Here is a 22,816-nt window from a genome sequence, read left to right as displayed (position 1 = left end):
AACCGTCTCATATTTTTTCATGGCAATGAGAGCAGTTCTGTAAGTTAGTACTAGTTTCTGTTCCGACAGAATCCAGTGAAACTTTTGTCCCAGGACTAAATGCAAAATTTAAGGTGTTTGCAAGATTTTATATAGACTAGGCATGTGTGATATTAGTGCCAATTTATAGCAAATGCATTCATTGAGTTATTAATGTGCTTGAAAGCCATGAATGAGGTATAAACAAAACAGTACAGTATTCTTGATAGGATAAAAGCAGAAATATTTAATAATACAATTCATAATAAATATTATATTTACTGTGTATTTATTTCATATGTACCACTGTAAATTTAGAGTACCAAATGCAGTTAGTGTGCTGAAGAACTAGAAATGAATAGCTATTGTGCCTTTTCCCTTGCCAGCTCTTTCACTGGGATCCTTGCAGTTGTACACTTGACAGTTGTTCATGTGATGAATGAGAAATGCATCACTATTCAATGGCAACAAACCACAGCTGCTCTTAGTCTAATGTCATGTCTTTTAATCCATTTCCCCTGTTAAGGAGTTTTGAAATATAAAAAAATAAGAAAAAAATGGTTGCTGAAGATTATTAATAGATTCAATCCAGTTTGAAGTACATGGCTTTTAAATAACCTGGGAGCTGACACTCAGTATACACTTAAAGAAAGAAATTCATGTTTCTAGAGTGGTTAAATATAAATGCACTTTGAAATCTATTATCTGTTTTTAAGGCATTTATAGAGGTACTGTATAATTCTCATTTCATGGAGCCTTTTTCCTCTTTTTTTTAAGCAACATAATAATAGGATGTAAGAACATAACTATAGTCTTTGTATGAGTTCCTGTCTCTTTTTTACAGCTACACAACATCGTTAAAATAAGACATCTCTTTTTGTTCCATTCACCAAAGAAAAGTGTAGTTTTAGCTCAGTTGTTAGTGGTTTAGCAACTAAACCTATTTTTTATTCCATGGGTACAGTATAAGCAGCACCACATGGGATGCATTCATCTGCTAGATCTTTTCAAGGAGAATCACGACAATAAAAATGGGTAGCAACTACCTTTACTAAAACAGAAAATGAGTAGTATTAGCAAATGGTATTGTGGTGCATACAAAGGTATATAAATATCAGGATTGGTTGGTTGGAGGGTAAGATTGCTTTTAGATTGAGGCAAAGTAAATTGAAGAGAAAGGCAGGGGAATCAAAAACAAAAAACAAGACAAAATAGGCTTATCTATAGTATTGGGACTAGTAAACCAACTTAGAGATCTGCTTTAATTTTAAATAAAGCATGCAGAAATAGCAGACCGTTAAAGAGCTCTAAAACATAACCAATTTATTTTATATGTACTTTCTTTTTTACTTTTTATTGGAACAACTGTTCCTAAGAAAATTAACAAAAAAAAAAGCTAGCATCTTTACTGGAGGCATTTTTACTTTATTGTGTATCCACCCGCATGGCTGTTGGGCTTGGATTGTGCACCTCGACTTCATACTTACTTCAAGAAGTACTAGGGATTATTGTTTTATTGTTATATGTATATTTAAAGCACTAACATATTCCACAGTGCTGTACAATAAATGTGTACATACATTGACCTTACCCAGATGTACATACAAAAATAACCAATAATCAATACAAGAGGGCCCTGCCCAAACAAGCTTACAATCTAAAAGATGGACAGAATATATCATTTTTGGATTTGGCCAATTATAAAATCATCCAAACAAGATTTGTCTGATTAATGAACCAATCCTAACTGGCATTTGAGACTGTTTAGGAGTGTCTACCATAAGTATTACTGATTTCCTTATCAATGCAAAGCTGTCATAAATGAACTGCAAAATATTTTGACTACCTACTGTGATTGCTGTATTCGTTTCATTTCTCATGTGTTTCATACTGTAATACCTTGACAGATTTCATTCCTCTAACTGGCTTGTCCCAGCTGGAGTCAGCATTTTGCAGAAAGCTATTGATCCATTTTGGGTGAATTATATTATTCACAGTTTCCTTTTATACACATGCAATCAAACTTAGCCCCTTGGCCAGACACCCATCGCTTGTATTGTTTTCAGAATAAACCTAGTGATCACCAGAGGGCCCATACACTGTGCCAAATTCTTTATGCAGTGCCAAGTACAGATGCATGTTGAACATGTACTGTATAAGACCTAAGCACTGTGCCATTGGTTAAGAAGCCCTAATACCTTTTCTTCACTACTGTATTCTATCTGAATTGCTTAGGGGCAGATTTATCAAAGGTCTAATTGAAAATTCGAAATAAAAATCAAATTTCTAGCTATTTTTATGTACTTCCACTAGGGAATAGTCCAAATTCGATTCGAATTTTAAAAAAAGTAGAAAATTTGAAATTTATCATGTACTGTCTCTTTAAAACTTTAACTTCGACCATTCGCCATTGAAATTGCTGTTTTAGACTCAATTGGTGTCAATTGGTGGACTTTGAAAAATCAACATTTTTTTTTAAATACTTTGAATCGAATTCGATCTTTTCGATTCACCCGCAAAAAAAACTTAGATTTTTAAAATAGATTTCGGTTGTTTTTTTTTTATTCGAATTTCTATTTATTCGAATTTGAAGTTCAAAAGAACTCCCATTACTTCAAAATTTGACTATTGATAAATCTGCCCCTAAATATCTCATGATATAATTACTTTAAAGTTTTCTTTAGATCTGTTTTTTTTTTCACCTGGAGGAAAACAATTCTCTTTGTTTTTTCTTTAAGCAAAAACCTTAGACTGAAGGCAAAAGGTGTAAGTGGTGTAACTAGGGGACCATGGGCCTGGGTGCAAAAACTGCGGTCTCCCCAGCACATTTTTTCATCTTTTATACATGATTTTACTCAGACAGAGAATAACATTGATTATACAATGTAGAACAAGTTTTTGTAGAGGAGAGCATATGAGACAGGAGAATCCCAATGTTATGTCATGTAGGGATATTTATTAACATGAACTGAGTTTCAGATGCTACCTCCGACAATGTGCTCCGCTATCAGATGGAGCTCCCTGTGTCTGCATGGCTTTACCCTGTTTTCCATGCACACTTCAAAAACATGCAGGAAAGTTATCTCTAGCTCATAATAAACTTGATCCTTGTGTATGTTAATGTATAGAGACAATAGATTGCAAGCTCCACTGGAGCTGGAACTGATGTGAATGATGTAAAGCACAAAAAATGAAGTATATAAATAATACTGAACCTGGTCACTGATTGATCCTGGAGAATCTAATCTTATTATCCACAGCATTATGTGTCTTAAACAAAAACCTTAAATATCTTTTAAAATGACTTCTCTAACATAAACTTGTAATTTGTGGCCTCATTAGTAAGAGTTACTCTATAATAATAATGCTTTTTAACAAGACAAATGTCTTGCATTTTATTTCTATCTTCCTATTTTAATCTACATAATATCAAAAACAAAATCTAAAGACTAGAGACCTGCTTTCTAAAAAGCATGGGGCATCCCATCAGATTAAAACTGAGGTTAGCAATGTGTACTGTACAGCAAGCTGATGTTTGTTTCTGACCATGTATAGATGCAGCCCATTATCTCAGAAGAAGTTCAGGATATCTTTCACATAGTAATGCACTAGGAAGGCAGCTTAGTAAAGGCTGCAGAGATAACCGTCTGAGATATCCTGAGCTAGTAGTTTGACATAACTGTGAGGATAATGACTGCTATAGCATACACAGACAAAACCAGTAAATTGAAATAATAAGGTTACATGAAATATCTATAAAATTAATCAAATTAGACTTCATTTTTCATGGAAAGGTATATTATTATCTTCAACCTAAAATATTACAGTACTGTAGAATTTTATAGTAGTAATTACTGGTTATAAAAGAGGAGGTGTAAACTTGATGGTGTAAATATAAATTGATCATGCCACGGAGAAAACATTGGAGAAGACACACAATCCTTAATGCCAACAATAATTTCATGGGTATACTTTGCTCATAAACAGTAAGCTATTAAAGGTTGAGTGTGAGCTCCCTTTCTCTGTGTACATAATCTCATTGCTTCAGAATGGCAATTTCAGACATTCTGTTACCCTAAAATACCAAATTGCTATGTATATTTATTTGCTTATCTTTTTCCACCCATCTTGAGCATTTTAGTGGTTCCTCTTAACCACCATACTTTTTTAAACTCTGCACCTGCTTGTGTACCTTTCGTTCCTTTGTGCTGCTCTTTTACCTCTCCTTTCGCATCTGTCATGCATATCCTATCTTTTTACATGCCTTATATGATATGGGATCCCTTATCCAGAAGCCTTTTATCTGGAAAGATGCAAATATTGAAAAGACTATCATAAATGCTGACTCCATTGTATTCAAATTATTCTACTTTTTAAAATGATTTCCTTTTTCTCTGCAATAATAAATCCGTACCTTGTATTTGATCTTAACTAAGCTGTATTAAACAATATTGATGGTAAAACAATTCTATTGTTTATTTATGTTTACATGATTTTTAGAGGGGACCAAATATTGGGAAATTCCCAGGTCCAAAACATTTTGGATAATAGATTCTATACCTGTACTGGATTTTGGATTCTTGTTGTAGACTCCATTTGTCTTTTTGGTTTTTCCCATATACTTCTCACACTAAAAAATGCCTGTCAGGTTCTCAGCCTTTTCTGCTAGTAAGCTAATATCTCTTCCTGTGCAACTTTGTACTGTATTTTCCTTTCCGACTGCTTGCTAAATTGCCTTCCTACATTTAAGTCATCTAAACTTATGACTGCTGGGTTCTTTTCCTCTAGCTGCTGAGAGCATAAAATTTATGATCCAAAACGCTTGTCCGTTCCTCCAATTTCCCTAAATCATTATTCATCATGCTTCCACATTCTGGAGCATCAAGCCTGCCGCAAATCTAGTTCTAAGTGTTGATCCGACCTGCTACTGTGTTAAGTAGTTGCCATTCCAGTGAAGGGAATTGCTGAGCGGATGTGTCCCATGTGTGAATTATGCATGAAGCATAGTTAATGGTTATATATCCCAAGAGTGAATTGTATATTGCACATGCGTAACCTAGCCACGTTGAGCGGATTCATAAAAAAACAGCTTGGATTAGGATCCCCCCCCCTTTTCTGCAGGAAATTTATGATGTCACTGCTAATATAAGAGTCTGTTCACTCTCATTTAAAGTAACAGCTTGGATTGGGTTTTAGCACAACCCTAGTTAAATAGAGGATTTAGATATTCCCATCAGAAAATGCCCGCACACTACTAGTTCTCCCTTAGGTATACCTTGATGGAAATGCCAGACTTGAACATTATTGTCCAGTGCAGAAAGGGTTTAAACTACATTACATCTAAATATACTGCAGACAAGGACTTTGCAGGTTGCTAGGCAACATACAGAACTAAGGTTTTTGCTCTGCATCAGCTTATCTTCACTGTTATGTCATGCACCTTCTATTTACCTTCACTATTAAACAGTTATGCTGCAGCTAAATTTCAGTTGCAGTCCTGCCATGTAATAGCATAATAAAATATTTGCAAACATTTAATTCCAGGAGTGAGAATCTTAGAAAGAAATGTAAGAAAGCCATAAAGTAAAAAAAATGCTGATTGTAATTAAATATTCTTTATTAGATAAGATACTACACTGAAAATGTAAATTGCACATATCACATGTTGAAGGCCTGCTTAAAGGTGACCTATTTTTAGGCAAAAATAAGGGGTTCTTCAGTAAGAAGTTTTATTCCATACACCGTACACCAGTCACAAAGGTTACATTGTTCACACAAATAATAATTTTTCACATTATGTATATGTATCCATTAACTTTAATACAATCCTCCATTAGTTATTGTCAGGACCAAGACAGGCCGGACCCAGAAAACCAGGCCTCCCCCAACTAGTCGACCATGCCCACCAACATCGCTCAATAAATTTATCTGACTTCCCTAAATCTGCACTAGAAAATGAGCGCAAGGGGGGGAGCATAAACTAGGGACAGAACTGTAACTTAGGGCTGGCAGACAGAAAAGTTATAAGCCCCCAGTTGTTGCAACCTAGGTACATGCCTCTTTTGCCTACAACTAGTTCTGGCCCTGGCATTAGGACTGGCTTTCTATACATGTACAGCTCTGACATCCACTCTTCACCGCTAACAGAGAGGATATTGTAAATCTATAGTTCAAAATTTGCTATGTGTTATACACAATGCCTGTGTAACACTTGTTTCTCATATACTAATATATGTTAGGTTACCTTATAATGTAAATATTGTTGTCAAAGATAAGAGAAGGTTCTAGATAAGAGAACCATTCTATAATGTAGAGCACTTCTGTATGTCTCAATGCTACTAAAACATTTAAAGGTTTAAAACATCTAGCAGAGATGTTAGCCATCAAACTTGCTATCTTAATTAATATTTTACGCATGGTACTCTCGTATTATTACAGATAAAAAGCATCAGACCCAAATGACCTACTGTTGGTCTAGACAGGACACTGTGGCAAATGTCACTGCCCATTGACAAAGGTTCCAGTGTGAACCTATTGCCTTTAGTTTTCAAATACCAATCTCATTTTGCCATGGAAATGCCCTGTTCTAAGAACACAATAACTATGGACATAACTTGTAAATACCATATAAAGTGTAACACCTGTTGGATTCTCAGTTCAGTTGATATGTGCTTTTGCTAGAGATATATTTTAATTCAAGATATACATTTTATGTCTATTACAGTTTTGTTTTTTTTTCATTCCACATTCCAAACCAACATTTAGGGTAGATTTATAAAAGTTCAAAAGAGTTTTTTTCAAGATGTTCGAGTTGTCATTTGTATTTTTGAATTTTTTTTAAATAGAACTCGCCAATGCAATTAATAGAATTCGAATATGTAAACCGAAACTCAACGTTTTAATTCAAATTCGAGATTTTTCAAATGTATATAAAATCTTTTTAGCAATCCTTTTATTTTGCCTGTTTTGACCTGCCGAGTTCCCAGAGAGACTACGATAATTTGAATAATCAAATTTTAAAAATTCAAAATCTCAATTTAGGCTATCTATCCTTATGGTTAAAGGCTGCATGGAATGCTGGGAAACACTGGGATACCAATAAAGCCCCTCACCTGATGATATTTTAGTTTGAAAGTGATTGTTTGGAGTTAAAATGGCTTGGCAAAGAAATTATAATCTTCCACCTTTGTTTGCCATAGCAATTATCGCTGGGGAGGAAAGGCAGCAACAGTTAGAGGAGGAGGAGCAGCAACAGCACCAGAGCAATATGCCCCTTTGATTCCTGCTATCCAAATAATAGTGATGAAACAGAGCAAAAATGCAACTAAAATGGCTGCTGGAGGACTTCCTGTGTAAAAAAAATGGCAAAAAGGAAGTTAATTTTAAATGTGGGGCAACTGTAAACTCAAATACCCCTCTATAAGCGGTGCGGCAAAAAACTTGATTTGAATAAGAATAAATCCTTTTCGATTGAATTCACCCAGTTCGACCTTATTCATAAATATGATCATAGTCAAATTTAATAATAAATCTGCCCCTTAATAAACAAATACCTCTGATCTACATAATTTGTTTTCAATTATTCTTTGAAATCTATATTATCAAATATAATGTGTATTTATTTCTATTTTTTAATATTTATTTTACACATAATACAAATTTCACCCAAATAGAAGTACGCTTAACATTATTATAACTAACACTTAGAACTTTCTATAGTTTTTTTGAATACAGAATTTTTGGCAGATTCCTGCTTATCAACTCTGGGGGCTTATCAAAATATCAAAAAGATTTCTTTGGGAATAAATGTACTTGAAGTGAACATTTTGCTGAGCACACACTTGTGCGCTATGTATTATGCTGATAGCTACAAGTTCCCATTGGAGAATTAAAAGCAGTATTTTTACTGATACATATTTTTTGACTTGTTAAATGCATATCTAGCTAATTTTCTTTTTGTATAATTTTGTTTAATTAACTGACAACCTAGAATAACCCTTACAGCTCCTGGGGACATAACAGAGGGTGATGTAAATAATAAATCAGTACCTTATACTTGATCCTAACTAAGCTGCATAAATCCATATTGGTGGCAAGGCAAGTCTTATTGTTTAAATTACTTTAATCAGACATAAGGTATGGTGACCCAAATTATGGAACGATCCCTCATCTGGAAAACTCCAGGTCTTAAGCATTTTGGATAATAGATCCTATACAGTGCAATTATTTATAGAATTGTACCAAATATCTCAATTTTGATGTTATGAAATGGTATGGAAGTTCATTAACCCATATTTTGATAATTTTCCACTATTCTCATTAGTTCACATTTCTTGTTATGCAGCGTTACCTGTCATCAACATCTTTTTCTCTGTTTTTCAGTTGCATGTGACTTATCTAGTCTCTCATGATTAAACAGAATATAAGGGGTAGAATGAATAGAATTTGCTCTGAGGAAACCAAATGGTTTCCTAGCAAATTGAATATTAGTACAATTATACATGACTTCTGCTGGCAGTTAGAAAAGTTATTAATAAACGGACATACAGTGTTTATCAAAGTACAAGTGCTTTGGGCAGTTGAACACAATTTTGCTCTATGAGGTTCTAACGGCAGTGATGATTTCTAACACATCTCAATTCATTGGAGTGTGTGCTGACATGTGTATCATTGGATGGAACATGCAGCAATCAGAACCATAGAGGTTGGCCTTACATCCGCATTAGAACAAATCGTTCTAGCAAGGAAAGGAAATAATTTAATCTGTTTGTTTTTTAGAGCATGAGATAACTATCATGACCACTCCATAAAAAATGATTGATTATTTGTATACTGGACCCTAATTGTTAGTCCAAATTATAAATTTATTTCATAGAAAGCATCTGATCCACATTTTTTGTGGTGTATACAGTATGTGATGTTCTCAATTTCCAGCTTATAGCTGAGTTTGCTATATGGTTCTTGATATGTTTCCATAAGAAGAAACAAAAATCTGGGGCAGATAGATACTTTATCCAGTAGCAATTTGATTTATAAATATCGTAACAATCATTGATTTTTTTTTATTAATGCATATTAGAGAGTTACTTAAAATGAAATTATGAATTATGTTTATATTTCGGTTTACCAGCCCTTTAACTCCATGTAATCAGCTGAACATAAACATTCAAGGATAACTAATTATTCTAAAAGCATCATTAACTTTGTGACATACAAAATGCAGACTGCTCAAAATATCCAGGACAAAAAAAAAAACAGCAGTCATTAACAGACTGTATGTCTCATGCTTGCCCAAAGGCATGTTGTCTATCTTTTTAACTGCAATAATTATACAATGTGACGTGTGTTCAAGGGCTGAATAACAGTAAATGGATGATGTCATTAAAAAGTCTGTACTCCCTTGGGCAGGCTATAAAATGTGTTGCATGGACACCTCGTAAACAACAGTAGTTTAAAGGTTAATTTCGTCTTTTCTTTTAAAAAATGATCTCTGTCACTGTTTTGATCTATTATTTAGAGGAACATTTATCAATATTCAAATCTTGGATTCATGTGAGTTTTTTTTAGCTCACATGAATTTGATTTTACTCGAATATTCGATTATTTATTATAAAAATCGTATATCTTAAACTCAGATGAATTTTACAGAATCAAAAACTCAAATCGAATTTGAATCAAATTCGATCAAACTTTATCTGAGTTTTTTTCTCAGAAAAAAACTTGAATGTCAGGAAGGCTGCAAACATCTCCAAATTGCTCACTGGACCCTCCCATTGACTTATACCGCAATTTGGCAGGTTTTAGGTTGCGAATAGTCAAATTTGAATTCTTTAAGGGCTATAGTATGATAAATCTCGAAAATCTAAATTGATTTTGGATAATTCCCTAGTCGAATTTGACAGTTTTGACCCAAAAAAAAATCTAAAATTGAAATTTACAATTCAACCCTTCATAAATCTGCCCTTAATCTCTGTAGGTCCATTATGCATTGTTTTTCCCCAGAATGCCCATTGCACTTACTGCCAAATTATAAATTTATGCATGTTATGTACCTTAGTTGCAAAAAAATCCCTGACTAGGGCGGGGCAGGCAATTACTTTCACTTTCCATTCAGCACTTACAAGATGTCACTGCACTCCCCACATTCCCTCGCCCTCCTAACCATCTAATTGTGTATCCAGTGCATAGACATGGGTATCAGGTGCCCCAAGCTTGCACATAAACAAGATTTTGGGATACGCAGAGCCTGCCTTAATAACAGCATCTTCAAAATGGCATCTGCCTGTCTGCTGTGATTGTAAAACACTGTGTTATTTATGTTGTCAACCCAATGTAGGAAAAAGATTCCCTCACTTGTCCTCTGGTCTTTCAAACATTGCTTGTTTTCAGAGTATTCTCAGAGCAATGCCGGTGATCAGTCAGCAACATAAGTGGATCTGTCAGTATTCACTTATCGATTCACATACTAAGCAACTTCACTTCTGCACTAGGACTGAGTGATTCCTCCAGGACATTTATCCTGTCAAAGAAGGCTACTCTGTAATATTTACTTAGGTGCCTATGGTACGGCATAAAGATACACTCACACACCAAATATGATTTAATTTGATTATTTTAAACAATATTTACATAAAAACATAGATCCCCAAACAATACAAGCCAGGTGTGTCAACCGTAGGAACAAAATAAAGGCTAACATAAGAAACAGTTACAGACTTGATAGATTTGGCTTTTTTAGCCTCAGCCACTCTGTCATTATGTTTATTTGTGACCTGTGTGTCATACATCATAAATATTGAATAGGTTATGACTGTATGACAGATATTGTGTAAGGCTTAGTCCTTGTTATAGTTCTGCTGTAAACTCGCACACCCTGGCCTTCAAATGATTGAGAGCCCAGTGCTCAATGATGGAAGGATCGGCACCCTTCGAGTCAATAATGCAGAAAGTTCACTGGCACAAGTGGCAAATGCAAGCAGGGGCAAGCCTTTGCGTGTTTATTCGTATAATTATCATCATCATCATCATCATCATTTATTTATATAGCGCTGTCAAGATACGCAGTGCTTATATATTTTCATAAAAACCAACAAAATCCAAGTGACTTTGTAAGTTTCTTAAAGAACTGAACTTGAGTCAAATCAAAATGTTGTTTTTGGGTGATAATCCAAAAAAATGTACGAATCGGATTTATTTTAATAAATCTTTTCCTGAACCAGATTTTTGTTAAGTTAATTTATTGATAAATATGATAAAACGGTGGAGGGGTGTTTGATTGAAGTGGTTTTAAGAAAATAATTGTAGTAAATAACCCCCTAATTGTATGAAAGGAGCAGTATTTGAAAAATTCCAAGTAAAAATATATGGTGCAATAAATGTGCAACTACTGATATATGTAGTTACAATATTAATATTCTATTAACCTTGTTTAGAGTCGAAGGACAGACTAAACTGTAGAACAGTCAATTCTATACACTGAAATATAGTATATGTGCATCCAAAAGATATCTTTATTTTGCTTTTTTAATAGAAATATAGTTATTTTAAATAGAAAAAAGTAATAGAATATAAATGATTGAATATACACAGTACAACATGTCGCCTATAAAAAATGTGTCATCCTTAAGTTGTGTATGCATGTCTAGATGATATTCTATGCAGTTTAGAGGCTTCTCAAACATAATTAAATATGTATTAAAAGGGTTATATGCTAATATCTGGAGTTAATTTATGTTATACAGTATGCTGTTAGGTTAGAAAACAGATAAAGAACCCAACAACTGGCAGACATACACCAATATCCACAACCAGAAGCCAAGCCATCAAAGTATAATAACTGGAAGTGATATCAGTAAAAAATATTAATGTGATTCTATTTCAATGGTAAGAGGTCTATGCTATTACAATCTGCTAAAAACATGAAAAGTCTAGTATAGTGTTAAACGACAACGATACTGTACAAAATTATTGTTATTTACCTGATTACTTGTGTACCATCCTATGCATTTATTTATATGCCTTGTTGCTAACCAAATTCTAATTATTCATTTAGCTATTATAAGTTTACATTTTACTAATTTAGCCTGTATAGGTATGGGATCCATTATCACAAAATCCATTATCCAAAAGCTTGAAATTATGGGAAGTCCATCTGCCATAGACTCCATTTTAAGCAAATAATTGTAAAGATTTCCCGTTTTCCAGTAATAATAAAATAATACCTTATCCTAAATACCTTTAATCCTTACTAAGCTGCATGAATCCATATTGGTGGCAATCTGATTTAATATTTAAATTATTTTTAGTAGACTTAAGGTATGGTGATCCAAATAATGGATAGATACTCTTTTTTAGAAAACACCAGGTCCAAAGCATTCTGGATAATAGATTCTATACCTGAATTAGTGTGAATAGAATTAGAATACCAGTCAAATAAAATTATTTTAAAAGGCCTACTCAATTAATATTATAGGTCAGCAAAGATGAATTGTAAGTCAAAAAGCAAACAAAGTTTAAATAATTTTACCAGGATATGGGCATCAATGACATATCATATATCTATATATCTATATCAATATATATATATATCTATATATCTATATATCTAGATAGATAGATAGATAGATAGATAGATAGATAGATAGATAGATAGATAGATAGATAGATAGATAGATAGAAGAATATAAAAAAACAAAAGGAAATGCATTGTTGAGTACCCTATGTATAATTAACTATTACAGAATATTGCATGAACACCAAAAATACCACACAATAATGTATAATATTCATGTATTGCCAATAATTTAAAAGGATGATATTAAAGAATATTAAATGCTTCATAATAATAATAGATAATAATAGAAAATGCATGACATTAGCTGTTAGAACTTAAACCAGCAGTTTTGGTGGCTGTAGGACATAAAGGTTTCTTCATACATCCATACGCCTCTATTTTTATTGCTTCTATAACACTGAATGCAACATATCAAGCAAGGTCCTACATCTGAAAACCAAGTGCTTTTATAATTTGTCATAATATGAACATGAAATTACTACACCAAACCTTGGCAAGAAAAATCCATTGAAATATAAAAAGCAGTCAGTGGTATTCTGGGAAAGAGAGTGAAGGATATTAAGCTGAAATTGCATGTGATAAATAAATGGAAGAAATCAGTGCAGCTGGAAAATATATACAAAGCAAGTTTGTAGTAGCTTAATGTGATATGAGAACATAGGATGCACTGTTGAATTGCAGAGGCAAATGGAACATAATTGATATGAGTAGTAGGACATAGAGCATGAACAATGAATTGAAAAGCAGTAGACAAACAGTGCATAATATACTGTACAACATAGTTTACATGTTTCTTTTATAATCAAAAGATGACAGCATTGGGATTCAGGGTAACATAATTCCCTAATGCACCAGATACTGGCTACATAGATTTTAATACGTACTTCATGGACAACCAATTTTTTTAATGAGATCCAGTTTGCTCAAATATTTAAGCACAAGATTTCCATTGGTTCAGACTTCACTTTGCGTACTCTACCACAGAAATAATTCTGTTACATTAAGAACATCTTCAGGGGATACCCCATACATAACAATAGTTTGTTGCTTTAAAAAAAATACATCAAAGTAAAATTATTTAATGTTTCTTTAATTCTTCCAAAGGAACACAGTTTGTAAATACATACTGTTCCATATGTACATAAGCATTATGAAATTTTTCTAATTCCAAATGCTAAAATGGTCTCCATATGATATTATTTATTGTTTAATAAGCAAATGAATGCCGTTATACATAAACTGATAAAGTAGACTTGTAATTTACTAGTTTTGACTTGACATATCAAGGGTCGAATTTCGAATTTGAAAAACTTCCGAAATTAAGTTGAAGCTTTTTTCGATCGAATAGTTCAGAATTTGCCCGAATTTGAATTATACGAATCGAAGTAATAGCGTAGGTCCCCCATAGGCTAAAACTCGACAGGTTTTAGATGGCGAATGGTCGAAGTTGAATTTTTAAAGAGACAGTACATGATTAATTTTGATATTCTAAATTTGGACAATTTCCTAGTCGAGGTACATAAAAATAGCTTGAAATTTGAATTTTTTTAATTCGAAAATTCACCTTGTCCTCTGATAAATCTGCCCCTCAATATCGATATTTTGTTTATATTCATTAAATATCAATTCCAAATATATTGTAAAATAGTTTTTTTCTATCTGAGAGCATGGAATTATTAATTTTTAACTTTTAATGCAAAGCAGACAATGGCCTGGAAAGAATTCCTTGCAATGTTTATCTTTATTTTGTGAATAATTTACGTTTTGTTTAACTGCCTAGAAAAATAAATCTCTTGTTGCTAATATTTTGCTGTGCTGTTGAAAGGACGGACTCATTAGCAGATGAAGCTGGTTTAAGGCTTTTTCTACTTCAGCAACAAAATCCATTTATTGTCCAAATGCCTTTTTTACAAAGCATTGGAGAAACGAGTCATATTATGCATAATCGTTTTCATGAAGACCAAGGGATTTTCCTTCTATTCTACTTTTTCACTGATATCAATGCCATGAGCCCTTTTTTTCATTTTGACACAAAATTAAATATAAAATAGGGGGCATGCAAACACACAATTTCGACAATTCCTAAAAAAAAAAACCTTCATACCATATAGAGTTTTAACACCAGTTTCTTTTATACTGCCTGATTGTATGAATGCTAAACTCTGCAAAATGGCTGTCTTTTCTTAATATTAAACACCAACATTATTAGTTAATAATGATAGGCCCAAATCCTTTGTATCAAATTTACAAATATTTAAATATAAATAATCATGTCCATTTGTATCTGCATACATAGTATCCTACAGGTGTATTTTTAAATTGTTTTCTTCATACATAGGGCACACCTCCTTCAAGAATGCTTGTAGAGTCACTTGCATCTGTTCTCATCTCAGTTAATCTCATCTGTTGGAATCCAGTAGACTCTCTGATACTCGCTGTGTGCATAATAGTTATGAGGCTGTAAGGTCTAAATGTGATAATATGTCATACAAGAGAAGGTAGGTAAAGTTGGTGGGTGACTATCTCAGCTGAAAGTGGGTGTTTTGCAGAAATCTTGCACACAATACAACTGTTTCTTGCTTCAACACATCAGGCATTGGACAATTTCTTTGTACAATGCCATACACAACTTACAGAATATTATGGGGAGGCCTATTTATCAAAATTCAAATTTGTGAGGTGTGAAATAAACACAATAGTATTGTTTTGCCACCAATATAGATTAGTGTTGTTTAGTAACCATCAAGTACAAGGTGATATCATATTGTTAAAGAGAAAAAAAAATCGAATATTTAAAAATTAAAATCATTTGGTTAAAATGAACTCTACTGCAGATGGGCCTCCTGTAATTTGGAGCTTACTGCATCCCATATCTGTATATAACCCTGCCCTTTAAAATGTAGGATTATTGTCTGTCCAAGGTAATATCCTAATAGAGCTTTATAAATAAAGTTATACATACTTTATATAGTATTATTCAAAGTCCACATAAGTGTTGTAGATCAGGGGTGTCCAAACTTTTTGCAATGTGGGCCAGATTTGGTGAGGTGAAAATGTATGGGGGCCAACCATTCAGCCTGACATTCTTTGAACCATTAACATTATTTAACTAATTTAAACAAGGAATCTCGTAGCAGTAATATTTGGGCACATTAGTGAAATGATCTGCCACTTGGTCTATACTGCTGCCTGTGTGCTGAAGGTGTTAGCAATAGACTCGTAATGGCATGTAGTTTACTGTACTGGCACTTCAGTACGTCTGTTGACACCTTCAGCCCTAAAAAAGTATGTGAGAGCGGGGCATCACTATGTGCCAGTACGTGTCTATTGTCTACGTACTTACCCTAAATTGCAATTGTTTTAATTGTATTTGTATTTTGAGGTATTTGATATAAATGCTCCTAGTTGTGGTATGAAGATAGAGGCGCCTGGCGTGTTTATACAAAGACACTGTTGTTTTTGTTCCCGTTCCATATTGCCTGATGAAGCAGGAAATGCCTGCGAAACGCGTTGCAATACTGTTTTGTGAATAAACTATTATTGAAAATTACCACTTTCGTTGGTGTCTGCTAGCTTTTAGCTATTTTTATCCTTTTTGGCGCCTCTGTTTTGTCTTACTACCATATTGAGTCCACCCCGAGTGGAGGGGTATCATCCCCGTTTTCTTCTTCTACAGAGAGCGACGTTTTATTCCTGAGTGGGGTCAGGATAATCTCCCCACCTGCCTATACAGTGGTTGCCTATCGGTAACCCTGGTTTGTGAGTATTAACTTGTTTACTCTACCATTACTCCTTGTAAAAACATATTACACTATTGGGGCTCTTGGTGTTCCTTTTTGTCTAGTTGTGGTATGAAACTGGTCTGACAGTGTAAAAACCATTCATATTTATTGTTACACTTTGCAGAAATGCTATATGAAATATAGTTCAGTAATAAAAAGAAAAAATATATTCCATGAATCCTGTCCCAATATGTGTACTGCACATTTTAAATGAAAATACACATAAAAATTCATTCGTTAACATACAAGAACAGAAGCTGACATTTTACGAAGTCTGAAATATGGAACATACTGCCGCCAGCTATTTGCCATTCTATGTATTATGCTTTAAGTATATTTTTATGTGCACATTGCACAGTGCTGTGGTAGGGTTTAGCAGCTTTCATATGCATGGTAATTGCAGTAAATTTCCAGATGTACAATTATTTCACATATCCTTTGGCAAAATTCATTTGTTGACAAAATTAGCGAAATAAAATTGTGGTGATTAACATGCAAAATAAACGATTGCACATTCCACTTGCAGGGGTGAAATATTAAATATCTGCAAATAATATCTAATTTGCCTTATTGCTATCATAATGAGTCTGTCAGATACTCTTTTATTGCCTTTTATTCCCTATGAGTTAAAAGCAGACAGAGAACATTTTTGCATGTATTGAATTCGTACGTGTTCTAATTGGTGTGGATTTGAAGGCCTCTGCAGTGTCACCTTGGAAAATCTAAGTGCTAATGTGTGTAATCTAAATAATGAAAATAGATTCTTGGCTCAGTATGGATTGTGATCATTTTAATCTAATTGTTGTACCCCTTTTTCTAGCTGTCTCTGTCTTCCTTGTAAAAAATAAGTACAGCTGGGGAAAAAGAGGCTTTTTAATTGCACCGTAAAGTATAGTATAGTTTTATGAAGGTATTAAAGCACAGGGATTAAGTCAACATTGTTTAGCATTCTCATTAAGCACATTCCAACAATTTTCCTTGATCTGTTCCTATTTGAAATAATTTGTTCCCCTGTCACAGATAAAAACAAACACAATTTATTAAAGAGACACTAAAGACTAGAATTAAGTTAATTTTTATTGCAATGACATACTGGTAAAGTACTGCTGACTATGTCGGCTGTGTATAAATAATGGATATTTAAAATAATCCTATGCAGCCCTCCTAAAATTTGCAGACTAGTCAACTTGCAGTACAGGTATGGGATCTATTATCCTCAATGCTTGGATAAATAAGGCCCTAGCAACAAGATAGCTGCTAAAATACTAAACTGAACAAAAAGCTAAATAACTGAAAAACCACAAAAAATTAAAATTGCCTTAAACTGTTTACATCTTACTAAAAAATAATTTTAAAGTGAACTACCCTTTTAGATACAGTGTTATTATTAGGCAGAAAAAAAAGAAAAAATAACTTTCAAAAATTAGGACTATTTGATTTAAATGGATTTGTGACTTTGCAGTAATTGCGAGCTTTCTGGATATTGGGTTTGCACATGAGACATTACCTGTAACACAAGCACCATAGCAGATCTAAGCGCTAACTCAAAACTTTGCCTAGGCCTTGTAATAACAATAGGGTGAGGTGCAAAAAAGAGAGCCTTTTCAGCCTGTTCTTCTTTGGACTTTTTCCTTTAATAAATTGCTATTGTGATTTTGATCTCCTGACAGCAGTGTTTGTTGTACATTCTCTAAAGGCTGCTTTGCATAAAATGTCATTCAGAAGATTATTACTATATGTGTGTATATATATATATATATATATACATATATATATATATATAGTAATAATCTTCTGAATGACATTTTATGCAAAGCAGCATTTAGAGAAAAATAAATAAATAAATATATATATATGTGTGTGTGGTGCACATATAGCAGTAAATGCACATGTACAGTACTATATATATATATATATATATATATATATATATATATATATATATATATATATATATATATATCTTCAATAAAGTTCGATTTGCATTCCAAGATGTTCATCATTGTGAAACGTTAAAAAATGAATCGCTGAAATTGGAATATACTTAGTTACAACTTACCATTGAACATAACTTATTTTATACTGTACATTAAATTATTTATAATCAAACCAATATCTCTAAAAGCAAATGTAACCATTAATACATAATGATAATCTGCACATAACTTGTAGTTCAATGAGCATTTACAGAGCAAAAGGACATCATGCCATCTGGTGGACAGTCCACATGTATAAAATTACTAAACTGGGTATAGAAATCATTGCATTCTTTAGAAAGTGCCAGATTCATATTTTATTGCTAAACCACTGTCAATAAATGTATCATTTTCTTTGTGTGCTGTGGTTTCCTCCCATAGTTTCAACCTTACTGTTATCTTAACTGGATCCAAATAATGCGCATGTTGGTGTCTGTGTGTCTGTGTGCGATTGTGTTTTTCTTCCTAAACCAGCAAACAGCACTTTTCCATCATAGGGACAAGGTGGGATAGGGTGAGGAAGCTAGTTATCTTGAAAGCTCCAAATTACAAAGACCTTCTCCCTTAAACTCCATTTTATTCAAATAATTCAAATTTGTAAAAATTTTATTTTTCTGTCTTTTTTTTTTTTACAGGTATGGTGATATGGTTCCAAAGACTATTGTAGGGAAGATATTTGGCTCCATTTGTTCCCTGAGTGGTGTGTTGGTCATTGCCTTGCCAGTCCCAGTAATTGTCTCCAATTTCAGTAGGATTTACCATCAGAATCAGCGGGCAGACAAACGCAAAGCGCAAAAGGTTAATATGTAACATTGATCTTCATTCAATGCAAAATGTGGAAACAATCTTTAACTGTTTCATAATTATACTTGCCAGATATTATATAGATCCTTGCCAGATATTATAGAAATAAACGAAATGTTTTTTGTTCATTTTAATTAATAGACTTTATATGGTTTAGCAGAAAATGTAATCTCTAATAAACGTCAGGCATAATTCATTGCATTGGCTTTTCGGGTCATACATATATTAATATTTTAATTTGTTGAGGTCACAGAAGATCAGCAGAGCACCAGTGCTTGGGGGGGGGGGGATATGCTGTATCAATAATCACAAAGAATTATTAGAATTATTATTCACTTTTAAGTAGCACCTCAAGTGCTAAACTAATGCATCAGCTGCACTATCAACTAGGGAGTCGTTTCTAAACTGAGCAATTTGCTTTTCTTGCTAACAGATGCCAGACTGGTAGCAATGGAGCTTTGATTTTTAATGAATAAAAATAGGTTAAGCCAAGAAAAAGACGGGTTGAGCTTCCAAAACAATACTTGAAAAAAAATCCCAAATCAGTTTTGTTACAGAAAATGCCAGAAAGGTGAGAATTTCACATTTCATCAGCAGTATTGTTGTAATTGGAGAACATGAGAGATTTTTTTTCTTCCGTGATGACAATTAGCAAATCCATATGGTGACCAATTCTGTTCGATTCATTTGCGTTATTTATTTACCTTAAAATATTTTGTTATTATTTCACAGAAAACAAGGCTTGCCAGGATTCGCATTGCAAAGAGTGGAAGTGCTAATGCTTATTTACAGAGTAAACGCAACGGTTTGCTAAATGAGACATTTCAGGTAATAAAAAAAATCCAATTTTCTAATGTATTAAAACTTATGGTATACAGGGCATTTTGCTGCATTAGTGTCTGCATCTTTACCCAGTTAACAGTGGGGCTATTTTTAAACACTTGGCAAACCTGCACCTGGACAGTAAACTATAGCAACTGTATAGCTATTTTAGGCTATATTAGACCTATGAGGTTAATGTCCAGCTAATCAGTAGAGCAAGGGTTACACTTGATCTACAACTCACATAGGTCACTGTGCATAAAAATAAAATAAGGACAGGAGGTTCTTGCAGCAACAAAACAGATCAAAATGTATTTGTCCAAGACAAACTCATAGATCCACCGAAGCAAGGTATTAGCAGATGTTAAATATGCCAGGTCAGTTCAGGCAAAACTTTATTTGGATGCATCTAGGGAAGTTTAAGGTGCACCTCTAGGTTGGGATGCCCCATTGTGGTCTGGAATGGAATGATCAGGGAGAATAATCTAAGCCTGATTCCCTTTCCAGCTGTGGTCCCTTCACTTTAGGAAGACTCAGAGCCTAGGGGAGAGCTACTCCCTACTGCAATCCTTGTAGGAGCTCAGGCTGCTCATTCTATTTAACCTCTCTATCTTGCTCTTCTAGAGAGTACTAGAGGTACAGTTTCCTCTAGGGCAGAACAGCTTTACTGGGCCATGTTGATCCCAGGCTCAATGGAACAGATGCAGTTGGGTCAGTAACCAAAGGCCAAAGAAAAAGATTCACTCCTAAACAGACACTATGGAGGTTATTTACTAAACTCTACAAGCAAAAATGTTTGATTTTTTAGTATAAAATTGGATTTTTAAAAAATCACAAATTTTTCAAAATTTATTATACCCAGAGAATGGAAAAGTCTGAATCAGAAAATCCGCATCTCAGACCTGTCGAGGTTGCATATAAATCAATGGGAGAAGTCCCAATTATTTTTTGTTGTGCGCTGTGCTTTGTGCAATACCCCGAAGATTTCGGACTTTTTGGGAAAAAAGCATAAGAAATCGAAGTTTTCGGATGAAAAATCAAAAAAAAATCATGAAAATCTGAGCAAATTTTTGGGAAAATTTAATAATAAATAAGCATAATAACCTGAGTGGATTTGATTGGAGTTTGTAGTAGAAAATGATGAGATAAAATCATACTTTGATAAATAAACCCCTATGTTAACGTGTGGCAGGAAGTGGTTATAGGCCAGCAGGCCAATAACAGAAATATGTAAATTAAGTAACTAGATACATGGGCATCAGCCAAGCAACTAGGGGGATAAGGAAGTGTAGGAATTTGAAGCCATAGGGACATTTCCCTATTCACCCAGCTGCAGATTGAACACTGTAAGAAACCATCTAATCGCTTACCAAGTGTTACTGCACAGGTCTAAATTTGTCCAGTGTTCATAAATGACCCTGAGTGTTTATAAAGAGAATTTTCTATCCCAGGAACTGTAAACCTTTGCTACTTGTGCAAAACTTCAATTCCCATCATCCTCCATGCCTTGGGAATGATTCATTGTACCTGAACAATCACCACCAGTGTCTGCCAAAGACATTTCCCATTATTTTAGTGACAAGATCATTAGTTACTGAATATCCTTAAAGAATATATTCAAGCTGCCTACCTTAAAACTAGTAAAATATGGTTTCTATTATTACAGCTGCCCCACCTGATAAATAAAGATTTGAATTCCCTGTGATGACTGGCAGCGTGGGATTTTGTTACTTTGAAATGAAAAAGTACTGTTCATGCAGATCTGCCCTAATGTCATTTGTTTCATTCGGCTAATATGTTGTACATCGAAATTCTAGATAGCAATAATGTATTTGTTTGATCCGTAGGGTTCCAGTGAAGAGGAACAACCACTTGTTAGGAAATCTGGCTCTACATTTGCAACCCAGCATCACCACTTGCTACACTGTCTGGAAAGAACCACGGTAAGGAAGCTGAGACAATTTCATTTCATGAAAGGTGCCATAAAATTTCATTTCTATTTGTCTTGTATTAGGGGAGTTTTACATTGTACTGATCCGTAGTGACCGTGGAAACGTTTGTCAGTTTTATCTCTCCATCTAAAGTCTTTCTTTTTACTGCTTCTTTGTTTCACAGAATCATCATTTTCGTTCCATATTTCTAAGCAGCAGAGTTTCTATTCTGGAAGTTATTTATAATATGCATGCACCAAAAACATTTCTAATTCATTCTGTCAAAGTTTTATGAAGCGATGAAAAACTGAAATCTACTTAATGAGGTTTCATTAAGGACAGCATGCCCTTCATTTATCAATTGAGATTACCTACGACTGTGACTAACACTAGGCACTTGGCCGCAATAATGGGATCACTCTGGTCTGTGACAAACTAATGTGCAGCTTTCCATGTCAAATCGTAACGTAGGGCCGTAGTGCCATAAAAAGCTCAAACACAATGTAGGTGTATGAATCACCTATGCCCAAAATGTGCTGCAATGAATCACTCGTGCCTTAAAGCAAAAGAGAGGACAGGTACTGTACAGCATGTTGTAGCAACTGAAATATTGTGCCTGTTACTGATTGAAGGGTACCTATAAATGTAAATGACCTTTTAGTTGTATGAACAAATACCAAAGTACATGGAATCATTTTTCCACTTTAATAAGAGGGCATAGTGTGTGTATCTTTGTTTTGTAAAATGCTAGTGTTAACACTTAATAAATCATTGTCCCAATGTATTTCTTACATGGGACACTATCGTGCTATTAAAAAGAAAAGCATTTTAATGGGGGCTTTACAGTTTGCCTGGGGCTGCAGTGTTTAACTACTTATGGATGCTTAACTTATAATTCAATGCAGTCTG

General features: G+C 33.9%; 1 protein-coding gene across 1 annotated transcript in view; it reads left to right on the top strand.

Annotated features, from left to right (window-relative positions):
* Positions 1-22,816, top strand: part of LOC108712359 (potassium voltage-gated channel subfamily D member 2-like) — a 226,184-nt gene that overhangs the window by 191,328 nt on the left and 12,040 nt on the right. The window contains exons 2-4 of the mRNA XM_041588532.1: positions 18,986-19,148; positions 19,887-19,982; positions 21,824-21,919. Of these exons, the coding sequence (XP_041444466.1) occupies positions 18,986-19,148; positions 19,887-19,982; positions 21,824-21,919 (355 nt within the window). The remainder of the gene's footprint in view (positions 1-18,985; positions 19,149-19,886; positions 19,983-21,823; positions 21,920-22,816) is intronic.

Source organism: Xenopus laevis, chromosome 3S (genome assembly GCF_017654675.1).
Source record: "Xenopus laevis strain J_2021 chromosome 3S, Xenopus_laevis_v10.1, whole genome shotgun sequence".
In the NCBI taxonomy this organism is placed as follows: domain Eukaryota; kingdom Metazoa; phylum Chordata; class Amphibia; order Anura; family Pipidae; genus Xenopus; species Xenopus laevis.
This window is presented reverse-complemented; position numbering and strand designations above follow the sequence as displayed.